We start from the raw sequence: 12165 nt of genomic DNA, 5'->3' as shown, positions 1-12165 counted from the left end.
TTCTAAAAAATGACACCAGCAATCACATACATGAAAGGGTAAAGTATGCAGGAAGTCAATATACTACGGACGCTAATGAATCTCCGTAGAGTCGCACTGGTGACCGGTGCTGCGTCCGGAATCGGTCGAGCGATCGCCCATACCTTCGTCAAGGAAGGGTGTACGCGTCTTCTACTGGGCGACATCAACAAGAAAGATCTCGACGTCGTGGCGAAAGAGCTGAAAGTGCTCGATTCCTCCGTACAGACCGTCGTTAAGAAGGTCGATATCTCTTCCGAAACAGAAGTGCAAGCGTTCATCGACGCCGGTGTGAATGCTTTTGGGGGAATCCACTACGCGGTCAACAACGTGGGAATCACCTGTAATCCCCGTGCGAGGACCCACGAGCTCGAAACATCCTCCTTTGACCCGTTGGTTGCCGTAAACCTGAAGGGGACCTGGCTTTGCCAACGAGCTCAGATCAGGCAGATGTTGAAGCAAGATACAGAGCTTGTGCCGAGGTGAGAGGCTGCCGATAATTCATAACACTGTCTGGATACTGATATCTTCATAGAACTGGTGCGCCACCACAACGAGGCTCCATCGTCAATGTATCCTCGCTGTTTGCTATCATGTCACATCCGACATCTGGCGGAGTAAGTGAAGTATCGTCAGTTTCCACAACTTGGACTTTCTAATGAATTTCTTTTTGAAGTACGGTGCTACAAAAGCCGGGGTCCTCGGCATGACCAAGACGGATGCCATCGCATATGCGACCGACGGGATTCGTGTCAACTGTGTTTTGCCGGGTTGGGTCCAGACTCCAAGTAAGTGACTTCGTGCATGACCAGGTCGGCGCAAGCTAAAGGATATACAGCGTCTGTGGAGTCTGAACGACGTGGGGCCAATTATGCTCCGGTTATCAACACCATCCCGGTCAAACGGTGGGGCATTCCTGAAGAGATTGCGGAGGCGTGCGTTTTCCTGGCGGGTGAGAAAGCGAGCTTGATCACTGGCGCTGATCTAGTCGTGGATGGTGGTAAACGCGTTTCGACTTGGGTGGACTAGCGACTTGCTCTGTACCAAAGTTGTTTCTAGAGTAGGACTTCTCCTGCAAGCCTTGTTCAATAAAGACGGGAATGGTATACATACGGCCACGCATGTACGTTCGTGTGGTACTTTTACTTCAGATCCGAAGGAATGGTAATGAAGGGAGTGACTGGGGGGTCAGTCTCAACTAGAAATCGCTGCTACCACGTACATGGAGGTTTGCAAAAGGAGGGTCCACGAGTTGAGAATGGGCTTGATTCTAATGATGAAAATTCACTCCGGCTAGATAGAAAGTGGCAGCAACGCAATACAAACTTGAATGGGTGGTTTGACACAGCATATCAAAGAGGGAACTTTGGATTTTTCTCACACGCTAGCTCAGAGGTGTTAAGCTCTTCGTCATGTTCAAATTCCTCTGGCAGGAGAGTGTATTTCCTACATGTATATTGGCCTATCGAGAGCCGCGACACAGCCGTAAGCGTTAGAAGCATTTCTCTAGAATGGCCATAACCTGTTCCTCGGTGGTGATAGGAATGGGGTTGGTCCTGCACATAGCGTCCTTCAAGCTATTTTTTGCAATGGACCGCAGCTGATCCTTTCCTATTCTATATCCCCTCAAGCTGCGCGGCAGCTCGAGCTCGCAGATAATCGCATCCAACAGATCCCCAAGATCACTTGAACCTGGAGAGAGCGAATGTTTTCGCAGGACCTCGGACACCACTGTGTCCTCCCACATTATAGCGAAAAGCTTGGCCTGCCTTTCGTAGTTTGCCGAATAGTTATACTTCAGCACGGCGGGGAGCAGGATACAGCTGGTTTCTGGGACGGCAGTCAATGTCTGTAGAAGGCATCTCACGCATGATATGGACTGACCTGCATGTGGCACTCCAAAGGGGCCAAGTTGATGTCCAATGCCGTGAGATGCGCCTAGCAGTGGAAATCAGGATCTGACACGTGTACACTTGGTGTGCGGGACATGGGAGATAGAATTTGATTTACCTAGAGGCGTTCGGTAAACACATAGTCCCTTCATACTCTCACATGCCCCGCGCTGAGCGGCAAGGCGAGCGTCGAGATCTTTAGGGTCCTTCGCGGTGCGTAGCAACGCAGGTATCAAGAGTTTCAGCCCGGCTAATGCTGTATCAGACGCTCGGTAGTAACCTCTTTTGCACAAAAGCTTTCAACACAATGATCAATGGCCCTCATGCCGGTTGAAAGCCATACTTGTTGAGGGACACCCAGAGTCAAAACCGGGTCCAGGACAATCACGCGAGGCCCTGACAGTGCAGGATCAACAAAAAGCTGCTTGAGCTTAGTGAGATCGTTACTAGCCCCACCAACATGGTTATACTCTCCGCCCGATAAAGTCGTCGAGACAGTTACTATCGGTATTGCTGACGGCTTTAAGCCTAGCTCTGAGCTCAAGACTCCAGGGCAGCTTGAACCATCCGCGCGTGTAAGACGCTCGTGGCTCATTCTGAATAAATCGTCCATTTTTTGCATGGTATCCACCGCATTTGAAACAGCCTAGGTAACTTTGAGGTAAGCAGAGAGAGGTTTGGGTAGGGTAACTTACGAAAACTGCAGCCTTTGCTCCGTCAATAATACTACCGCCCCCAATGGTAATCACAGAGTCTGCCCCGGATTGTTCGATCTCTTTGCTGATTTCCAGAACTTCAGAATACCAGGTATGGGGCTTCATGCCTCTATGGATCCCTGCGATGTGAGAGCTCGACAGTGCCTTGCTGATCCTGTCAACCGCATCGGTGGTGCTACTCATGGAGCGGGAGATGATGAGGAAAGGCCGTGAACAGTCCAGTGTTCTGGAGATGTGATTGTCACACGCTTCATCGTATGGAATGTTCCACGTAACGATTGGCAGTGCTTCATCGCACCGAAATGGTTGAACAATTTCGTTGCGTGTCATTGCGTCACCAATCCTTGATCCGGAGGGCCAGTGGCTGCGTATGTGGACTATGACAACATTTTCATATTTATCCGATCGCAGTTTATGCTACGCATTCCGACTCGAGAACGCTCCCTCGAGATTTTTGATTTCTGGGTTTTGAATGCCGAGTGTCCTTCCTGAAACTACCGCTTTGAAACTATGCCGGGGTCTTCGGCTAGGCATTCTCCGAGCCAGCAGTCTTTCTCCAAATTTACTCGGCTTAAATACATCAAACATTGGCCAAGGATTGGTGGCATCCGCTGGTCATGACTGTGGCTCGTAAATCAATATCTTGTGGAGTGAGGGGACAAGGTTCAGCGATATGCCGAGTCGGCAAACGTTGGTAGGTAAAAAAAATATCCCGGTACCCTTATCGTCGCGGCTATGCCTTCAAATTGTGGTTGCAATGGTTCCTAAATAGCATCTTTACATCTAACACTGGTGTATTAAAGTAGCTAGCGAGACGGAGCTGACTACCGGCTGTCTAAGGATCTAGAAGCCACCCCAAGTTACCCTCATCATTGTACACCATGGGCTCTGTTGATATGGCAGAAGATAAGCCTGCCCTACCCGATTTTGAACAACTCCCTGGATTGTACGGTTGGCCACGGGAAAACTCTAATGGTTACCAAATCAAAGAGCAGCCATGTGGAACCGAGCGGCCGCTTCGTGTCTTATCCTTAGGAGCCGGTGTCTCGGGTATCAACCTGGCTAGATTTCTCCCAGAAACGGTGAACAACCTCAGCCTTACTATCTTTGAAAAGAACCCCGAAGTAGGCGGGACATGGCTGGAAAATAAGTATCCCGGTGTTGCGTGCGACGTGCCTTCCAACAACTATCAGGTATGACCGGATGATTTTGTATCCAACTATCTGGTCTCCTTCGCTGACGAAGAACGTCAGTTTACGTGGGCACGAAAGCCAGAATGGAGGCATTTCTATTCCTACGGAGAGGATATCTTGCAGTATCTCATCGATGTTGTCGATAGATTCGACCTACGCAAATATTTCAAGTTTGAACATGAAGTGGTCTACGCGTGCTGGGCTGAGGACAAGGGTGTCTGGCAAATCAGCGTCAAGAACCTGACAACAGGAATGATCTCTGTGGAGGAGGCTGAAGTGTTTATCAACAATGGGGGCTTTTTGAAGTATGTCATTCCGCATGCTGACCCCCGAATGGCAGAAGCCAATATTAAACGAGAGACCAGTTCCTGGAGGTGGCCGGACATCGACGGCCTACATGACTTCAAAGGCGTTCTTACGCATTCAGCGCAATACGACACCTCTATTGATTACAGGGGAAAGAAAGTCGCCGTCATTGGGTCGGGCAGTAGTGGGGTGCAGATTACACCCAATATCGCCCCGGACGTGGAAAAGCTCTATACATGGATCCGGTCTCCTACATGGGTGACAGCTGGTTTCGCGCAACAGTATGCCGGGCCGAACGGGTCCAACTTTGAATGTAAGGGGGGATTGTACTAACTGTCAGATCCGCCAATCCAATGCTGACAGCAATACAGATTCGGAAGAGCAAAAGAAACGGTGGCGCCAAAACCCACTGGAGCTGCAGCAGTACAGCAAGAATATCGAAGACGAGTTGAATTTGCGCTTCAGATTCATTCTCAATGGAACACCGGAAGCCAGCCAGGCCAGGCGTTTTGCAACTAAGCAGATGAGAGAAAAGCTCGGGGACCGATCCGACATTGCGGACAAGATTATTCCTACGGATTTTGGTGTCGGTTGCAGACGCCCTACTGTCAGTAACCATCATGAACATCCTTCTCGAAAAGGACAGCTCCATATTTGTAACACAGCTGACACCCAGCACTGACATCAGCCCGGAAATGGATTCCTCGAGTCTCTTACCCGTGAAAATGTCCATGTTTTCACCCAGATGATGAAGAAGATCACCCCGGAAGGATTCATCGACCATGAAGGCAAGGAACACAAGGTTGACATCATCATTTGTGCGACTGGGTATGCTGACCCATGACCCCCTTCGAATTATTTACCGTCTAATCTTTGTGACAGGTTCGATACGTCCTTCATCCCTCGCTTCCCAATTGTGGCGCATGGAAGTAACCTGCAAGATGTGTTTCGAGAGAGACTGATATCCTACCTCTCCATCGCCATCCCAGCATGTAAGAGGCAAAGTGGTTGTCCACGTACAACGTCGGAAATATGGCTAACAGCTCCCTCAGTTCCAAACTACTTCACCATCGCGGGACCCTACGGCCCATTCGGCCACGGCTCCTACATGCCCGTGAGCGAGCTGCTGGTCAAAAACATCACCACTATCGTCAAGAAGATGCAAAAAGAGAACATCAAAGCCGTCACTCCGCGCTCAGATGTATGCGAAAAGTTTGCAGAGCACGCAGATCTATACATCCAGCGCACGGCATGGAGTGGCCCCTGTTCCAGTTGGTTCAAGAACGGGAACAAGAATGGCCGGCTAGCCATGTGGCCCGGCTCCCGGTTGCTCTATTTTGATGTCATGAAAGAGCCCCGGTTTGAAGATTATCATATTGACTATTGGAGTGGCAATCCATTTGAGTTCCTGGGGAATGGATTTTCGACGGTCGAGTTCTCTGGCGGGGATATCTCTTATTATCTGGGCACTGATGAAAATCCTGGAGGTCTCCTCCCGGAAGGGCTTTCCAATGGCAGGGTTTGATTTGTTCTCACTAGAGGGGATTCAATATTAGAAGTTTACCAGCTATACATGCAAGAACATTTGTTTTACCTTTTTGGCCAATGCCCAAACATATCGGAGGAGGTGCGGTAGAGTACTAAGAGACAGTCGCATAAGATGTCGAAGGATGGCTGGTTGAGGAACCGGTATCTACGCGTTGGCCGTATTTGTTGGGCGTGACGAGGAATATATAACCACCGGACTGCGGATAGCGTACATGGAGTGGCACTCTCACGGTGCAAGTCATCCATACCTATCTCTATGCTCAACCCTACACCAATCACTTGCTTAGGCAGAAATGATGCCTGTGGCAGTGTGATACCATATCCTCCATTCCAGATGTGGTCTAAACCTACAGCCCGCGGCCGGAATAGAGCCTGACAGCCTCCCAAGAGTCAGTATGGGCTCACTCGAGGACCTGGCTACACCTCATTAGAGGTTCCTACTCTACTCTAACAGTTTCTTGGTGTTGCAAGCACAATCGACTTTTGTTGATTTAGTTCAGTTGATCTACCATTGGGATAAAAGGTTTCAAATGGAAGCCGTATTCCTTTTTACCCTGGTACATTCAATGCTTCTGAGTTCCCTGTACGCTCCCTATCTGGGTACGACCTTACGGGTCGGCTCAATGGTGATATGCTTGTTTGACCAAGCTTGTAATTGAAAGAAGACATCTTATTCCCACTGCACTAGACAGGCGTTTCTTGCGCAGTCAGATCATATGGCAGGTCTTGCTGCACTTTGCGTGCCTGCCTCTGAGCTCTTTCTGATTTGCCGAGAATGGCGGTGCCCAACTCCCCAACGGGTAAAGCGATGGGAAAATCGACTGCGTCAAGGATTTGTGTGACAAAAAGGTAACTAACCGGTATGCAAAGGACGAAGGTCAATGCACCGGCCGCCTCAGTAAGAATTAGCCACACAAAGATCAATCCAGCAAGGGTAGGGTGGGGTCAGTGATATACAATTTGTAGCTTCGCTGCTAAAGCGTCATGGCCCAATGCGAGATGAAAGTAGACGCCGCAGAAAAAGCCTACATCAATGACGAGCATGAACAGACCAACCAGTAGGCACAAGTTAGTACGCAAGGCGCAAATCGTATAAATAAACGTCAGAACGCCGAGGAACACGTAGAAAAATGCTTCCAGTCAACAGTCAGAATTGCTTGGATATAAAAAGGGTGTGGACGGCCACCCACCAACGGTAGAATAGAACATGGGCGTTGTTTGACCTTCGAGGCTGTTGCCCGTAGGAGAGTAATTGGTGCCGACTCCAAAGAAAGGCATGAGCGATGCCCCATTCACGAGCCAGAACGATCCTGTTGGTTATCACGTATCAGTTCCGCAAACCATGACCCCAGCACCGCTCTTCTGGCTGCTATTTACCGTATGTGAAGAACAGGGCACATGGGTAGGTGTTCCCTATGATCCATTCGCCAATAGCGCCAAGGTACTGCAAAAACCCGCCAAAAATGATGTATACGGGGCTGGCGAAATCTGCTCAGTTCCACGCAAACTGACACCGTCACTACAGCATTACTCACAGAATGGCACCACCGTTCCCACCAGCACCCCTCCAGCCCATCTGAATGCAGGACATTGGAAGAGCAGCGATGAGGAATCCCATCAGAGCAATTGGAGTAGGGTTCCCAAAAGTCTTGTGAAGCTGACCTTTGTGAGAGGTTTTGGGGTTCAGGTAGAGTTTCTCGAATTCAGCACGGGAAATCGGGAGAAAGACGCTATTGGTTGTTTCAATGTGGCGCAGAACAGTCGAGGTAGCCTCGCCAGAGGGCTCAGAAATTTTGTCCGAATCCATTTTGTCGATAGAATGGGCTAGTCATGTAGACCACGTTTTGTGCAATGAGGAGCGGGCAGGTGGCTCAACTTTATATATTCCCGATCCCACAGATTATACTTTCAAGGAGATGATGTTTACCGACGCTAAAAACAATCTACCATCTCTGTTCTTTGGTACTCCCTACATAAGGGGTGCCAAATAAAAGCCGACGCCGGATTGCCTCTCCGTAAATGGAAACCATGGATATGTTTGGGGCTCGGTCATGCCCGATCTGATACATGGAATTCTCGGCTACGTCAGGCCCCTATACCGCAGCACAATGAGCCTGTTGCCACCGCTATTCATTTTCATTATCAAGCTATACGGGAAAATATCTCTGGATGAAGCTGACTCCATTCGTGACCAGGAAAATATACTGCGTTATAAATCTAACACCTATGAAAGCTCTGTCTTCAGTACCTCAATCACCTCTCGGTTAAACATCTTCCCTGACTCGAGTATTCCATCCAGCACCGCGAACGAATGAGGAGCCCCAAGAACACGCTTAAAACGAACTCGACAGCCAGCAGCCTCCAGCTTTGCTACGTATGCCTCCCCTTCATCACGCAAAGGGTCCATTTCGGCCGTGTACACCAGGGCTGGCGCCAGATCCACAAAACTGGGTGCCAAAATAGGAGAAATTCTCCAATCCTGTCATACTTCTCAGATACGATCCGTGACTCGCGAACTGGGTGGTAACTCACATCTGGTTGCCTTTGCTGGCCCAAATGCCCCACAAACTGGCGGTAGCAGTGTTGCATCCGGTGTTGTGTCATCCCGGCACTGAACTGCATCTCCCGATAGGACTCATAGGGGCAAGACTCCGAATCAAAATTGCCATCGGGGGTGAAAACATTATGCAAGTCACAGATTGGAACACACAACACCTGCAGGCGTAAAGGAATTTGGTTGTCTCGGCAAAGATGTGCGACAACGGCTGAGATATGGCCCCCTGCAGACACTCCACCGACGGCGAATCGCATAGGATCGAGATTCAATTCGTCCAGCTTCTCCCGTCGGATCTGAAAATTCAATTAGTCGAGTGAGATTTGATGCTATACTCATCGTGCATCTACTGACGTACCCACTGAAACGCTTCCCAGCAGTCCTCTATGGGAACAGGATACGGATGCTCAGGGGCTAGTCTGTAATCCACGTCGAACACAACCAGATCACCGTTGAGGCCATCTACCAGCTGTTTGCAGTACCCATGGTCGCTCGAAAGCCCCCCGACGATCCAACAGCCGCCATGGAAATTGACAAATGCTGCTCTCGGCCTTGGGAGTCCCGTACTATCCATGACCGGAGCAGGCTCAAAGATCCGGATCGTGATCTCGCCTCCTCGCACGGGGCATTTTTGTTCTGTAATTCGAAAAACATCGGGTCCTGTGGCGCGGCCGTATATGATGGTATATATGGAGGGGTTGGCTCGAAACTCGTCGATGGGTACTTCGTCCCAGTGAAGGCGTCCCACATTGTATTTCTGGTAGTAATCAACGAAGACCGGGTCAAACCGGTCGATTAACTCGGGGGGGATGCCATTGTGAAGAGGCGGAATATGGGCCAGCGGTTGGAAGTCATGCAAAGCCCTGTCACCGTGGCCTGTTTCCATGGTGAAGAAAGAATGATGTTCCGTATTGCTGAAGTGCTGTCGATTGGTGACATTGTTTATCATCATATAGCGTTCAATGGTACACGTCAGCTGCTTACATTACAGTGGCAGCTCAATTGGGCATTTGGTGTATCTGCGAGGACGGAGTACGAAATGTTCGGGGTATTTGGCTCGGCCTTTTCTCTTGGCCCGGGATTTTCTGCAAGACAAGAAGGTAATCGGATTACCGACGTTACTGCCGCACATCCAATGCTGACCCTAATGAAGACTCTTCCGTTTCTATACCTTTCTAATATGAGGGTCAACATTTGGCAGCCATCAGAGGCAGTCATAGAATTGGTAGCCTCAGGCGTGGCACTTAGAAGATTCTCCGGGATACTCTCCTAACGGTTGTGTTCGGCTTTGTAGCAGGCATTTATAAGGGGCCCCTCGGCTTCATTTCGCCAACAGTACCCCCCTGCTCTGCCTACACCTAGTACCACCACTTGATTGTTATCACGATGGAAGTCAGATCTCGTTGGAAGATTGAAGTCCCCAACGCCCACCTGGCCACCCTGGTCTTCAAATCCCCCACTCACCCCATCTCCAAAACAAAGCCATGTTTCATCGACGCCGCCCGACCCGATACCCATTTTCTCACCCACGATGACTTCCGACTTTGGAGCCAACGCTTTGCGGTCGGTCTGCGTAAGTCGGGCATCAAGACCGGCGACCGAATCCTGTTTTTCTCTGGAAACAATCTGTTCTTCCCCGTCGTGTACATGGGGATTCTCATGGCCGGTGGTGTTTTCACCGGTGCAAACCCGGCGTACATCCCACGGGAGCTGGCCTACCAGTTGAAAGACAGCGGAGCAACGTACCTGATCTGTGCGGAAAAGAGCATCGAGACCGGTGTGCAAGCCGCCAAGATGGCGGGACTCGGCCCCCACCAGGTCTTTCTATTCAATGACGCATTCTACGCAACAAAGGAGCCGGTCGATTTCTCCAGCCCAGACTATCGGTATTGGGGAGAGTTGATCGGGGAGGAGGAGGAAGGCCGGCGGTTCGCCTGGGACGAGCTCTCCACCGCGGAATTGGCCAACAGGACCTTGGCCTTGAACTACTCGAGCGGCACCACGGGCGTCCCAAAGGGTGTGGACCTGAGTCACAAGAACATCATCGCCAATATCTTGCAGTACAACTTCCTGTTCTACCTCCAGAACGACCACCGGGAGCGCATCGCGCGGGGGAAATGGCTCTGCCTACTGCCCATGTACCACGCGATGGCGCAGAACATGTTCATGAGCATTGCGTTGATGCGCGGCGTGCCCGTGTACATCATGGACAAGTATGATTTTGTTAAGTTTTTGCAGGCGATTGAACGGTTTCGCATCTCTGACCTCACCTTGGTGCCACCAATCGTTGTGTCCATGGTGAAGCGCCCCGAAACCAAACAGCACGATTTGAGCAGCGTGGAAACCATTTTCTGTGGGGCGGCGCCGCTTGGAAGGGAGATTTCCGAGAAGGCGGAAGCCTGTGGCCGGAGGGAAAGGTCAATATCAAGCAAGGCTGGGGCATGACCGAGTACGTGCACCACCCGCACGGAAAAAGCGATTGTGATTGATACGACGGCTGACCGATCTCACGTATAGAACCACTTCGATTGTCATGGCATGGCACCCTCTAGATTGGTCGGATTCGGCATGCGTGGGCGAGCTCGTTCCCAACTGCGAGGCCAAGGTGATGGCTGAAGATGAGGTCACCGAGCTGGGACGCAATCAACGAGGCGAGCTCTGGGTCCGCGGGCCCAACGTTATGAAAGGGTATTGGCGCAATCCTACCGCAACCAGAGATACTTTGACAACCGATGGCTGGCTAAAGTCGGGAGATATTGGCTATGTTGACAATCAGGGGAAGTGGTATATCGTGGATCGCAAAAAGGTCCGTATATTGGGCTGTTGCCAGTTGAATCTCCGATTGAATTCGTCTGTGTTAACCTGCTCCAGGAGTTGATCAAAGTAAAGGGCAACCAAGTTGCACCAGCGGAGCTGGAAGCTCTACTCTTGGAGCACCCTGCTGTGGCCGACGTGGCGGTGATTGGAGTTCCATTGTAAGCTACCTGCTCCAGCACATGACGTGCACAATGAGATGACTGATAACTGACCGGGCATTAGCAACGATGACGAACGACCCCGAGCGTATGTTGTTTTGAAAAAAGAGATGACTGCCACTGCCGATGAGATCGCTACCTTCATCAACTCCAAGGTTTCTTACATTAAGCGTGTTTCAGGAGGAGTTGTGTTCCTCGATGCGATTCCCAAGAATCCATCGGGCAAAATTCTGCGAAACGTTATGCGAGATCATGCGAGATCCGAGGTTCTTAAAGCTGGTCCCAACTTATGATCAACTTCGCCGTATGTCTTGCTTGGAAAGTGTATCATTATTTACCACAGTCGAACAGCGGACGATATACGGGTTTTACTTGCGGAGTACGAGACAGTTAGATGTTTATACGTACTGTCCACAACCTTACTCTCACGGATTAATACTAAAATGGACATAAAATTTGATTATATCTCAATCGTGTACCCCGGTTCTCTCGTACAGCATACCTACCACTCTCTGCCCAACAACAAAAGTTGTCAGTGTGGTGGGTTCTAGTTAGGGCTACGTCGAATCCGGCTGAACAATCCTTGCAGCATGCAGAGTATATGTCCACCTGACCAGTAGTTAGAAAACCTTCAACCCAATCAATCGTACATCGACTAATCGCTGTTGATGCTAAGTAGGCAACAGACCACATTTCTCCATTGATCCTACAATGCGCCGCACCTGTTTCAGTGAATGGAACCCAACCATAGGGACAACCCCGATACTGATACATTTTGAAGTAATATACACGGTCAGCAGATCAACAACGAAGAAGCATCCTCCCATGTTCACAGCGCTTGCTCAAAGTCCAGACGGTATTTGACGTCGTCATACTTGCGCACCTCCCATTCAATGTTTCCACTTGTATATTCAACACAGACATTCACCAAGATATGGCCCAAATGATCGCAGTTGTATTGTC

At 50.1% G+C, this 12165-nt stretch overlaps 6 protein-coding genes across 6 annotated transcripts; 3 read left to right on the top strand and 3 right to left on the bottom strand.

Moving 5' to 3' along the window:
• Positions 1 to 75: 75 nt before the first annotated feature.
• On the top strand, positions 76 to 1047 carry ANOM_001617 (SDR family NAD(P)-dependent oxidoreductase; the record flags this gene model as incomplete). The annotated part of the gene is made up of 4 exons (XM_015546874.1): positions 76 to 500; positions 554 to 635; positions 695 to 806; positions 857 to 1047. The coding sequence occupies 4 exons, from the start codon at positions 76 to 78 to the stop codon at positions 1045 to 1047; spliced, it is 810 nt and encodes a 269-aa protein (XP_015410189.1).
• A 463-nt stretch (positions 1048 to 1510) lies between these two features.
• On the bottom strand, positions 1511 to 2956 carry ANOM_001616 (iron-containing alcohol dehydrogenase; the record flags this gene model as incomplete). The annotated part of the gene is made up of 5 exons (XM_015546873.1): positions 1511 to 1848; positions 1903 to 1956; positions 2029 to 2160; positions 2217 to 2556; positions 2606 to 2956. 5 exons carry the CDS (start codon positions 2954 to 2956, stop codon positions 1511 to 1513), a joined length of 1215 nt encoding a protein of 404 aa, XP_015410190.1.
• A 551-nt stretch (positions 2957 to 3507) lies between these two features.
• On the top strand, positions 3508 to 5650 carry ANOM_001615 (flavin-containing monooxygenase; the record flags this gene model as incomplete). Its single annotated transcript, XM_015546872.1, has 6 exons — positions 3508 to 3819; positions 3880 to 4438; positions 4497 to 4732; positions 4814 to 4953; positions 5008 to 5117; positions 5178 to 5650. 6 exons carry the CDS (start codon positions 3508 to 3510, stop codon positions 5648 to 5650), a joined length of 1830 nt encoding a protein of 609 aa, XP_015410187.1.
• A 707-nt stretch (positions 5651 to 6357) lies between these two features.
• Positions 6358 to 7480, bottom strand: ANOM_001614 (uncharacterized protein; the record flags this gene model as incomplete). The annotated part of the gene is made up of 5 exons (XM_015546871.1): positions 6358 to 6567; positions 6631 to 6806; positions 6864 to 6983; positions 7051 to 7151; positions 7209 to 7480. The coding sequence occupies 5 exons, from the start codon at positions 7478 to 7480 to the stop codon at positions 6358 to 6360; spliced, it is 879 nt and encodes a 292-aa protein (XP_015410188.1).
• A 417-nt stretch (positions 7481 to 7897) lies between these two features.
• On the bottom strand, positions 7898 to 9113 carry ANOM_001613 (alpha/beta hydrolase; the record flags this gene model as incomplete). The annotated part of the gene is made up of 3 exons (XM_015546870.1): positions 7898 to 8152; positions 8206 to 8523; positions 8586 to 9113. 3 exons carry the CDS (start codon positions 9111 to 9113, stop codon positions 7898 to 7900), a joined length of 1101 nt encoding a protein of 366 aa, XP_015410185.1.
• Positions 9114 to 9613: 500 nt separating this feature from the next.
• ANOM_001612 (acyl--CoA ligase) lies at positions 9614 to 11495 on the top strand (the record flags this gene model as incomplete). The annotated part of the gene is made up of 4 exons (XM_015546869.1): positions 9614 to 10644; positions 10745 to 11033; positions 11099 to 11202; positions 11267 to 11495. The coding sequence occupies 4 exons, from the start codon at positions 9614 to 9616 to the stop codon at positions 11493 to 11495; spliced, it is 1653 nt and encodes a 550-aa protein (XP_015410186.1).
• Positions 11496 to 12165: the final 670 nt, after the last annotated feature.

Source organism: Aspergillus nomiae (genome assembly GCF_001204775.2).
Source record: "Aspergillus nomiae NRRL 13137 chromosome Unknown contig00034, whole genome shotgun sequence".
Taxonomy (NCBI): Eukaryota; Fungi; Ascomycota; class Eurotiomycetes; order Eurotiales; family Aspergillaceae; genus Aspergillus; species Aspergillus nomiae.
Note: the sequence above shows the minus strand (reverse complement) of the source record. Positions and strands in the feature narration are given on the sequence as shown.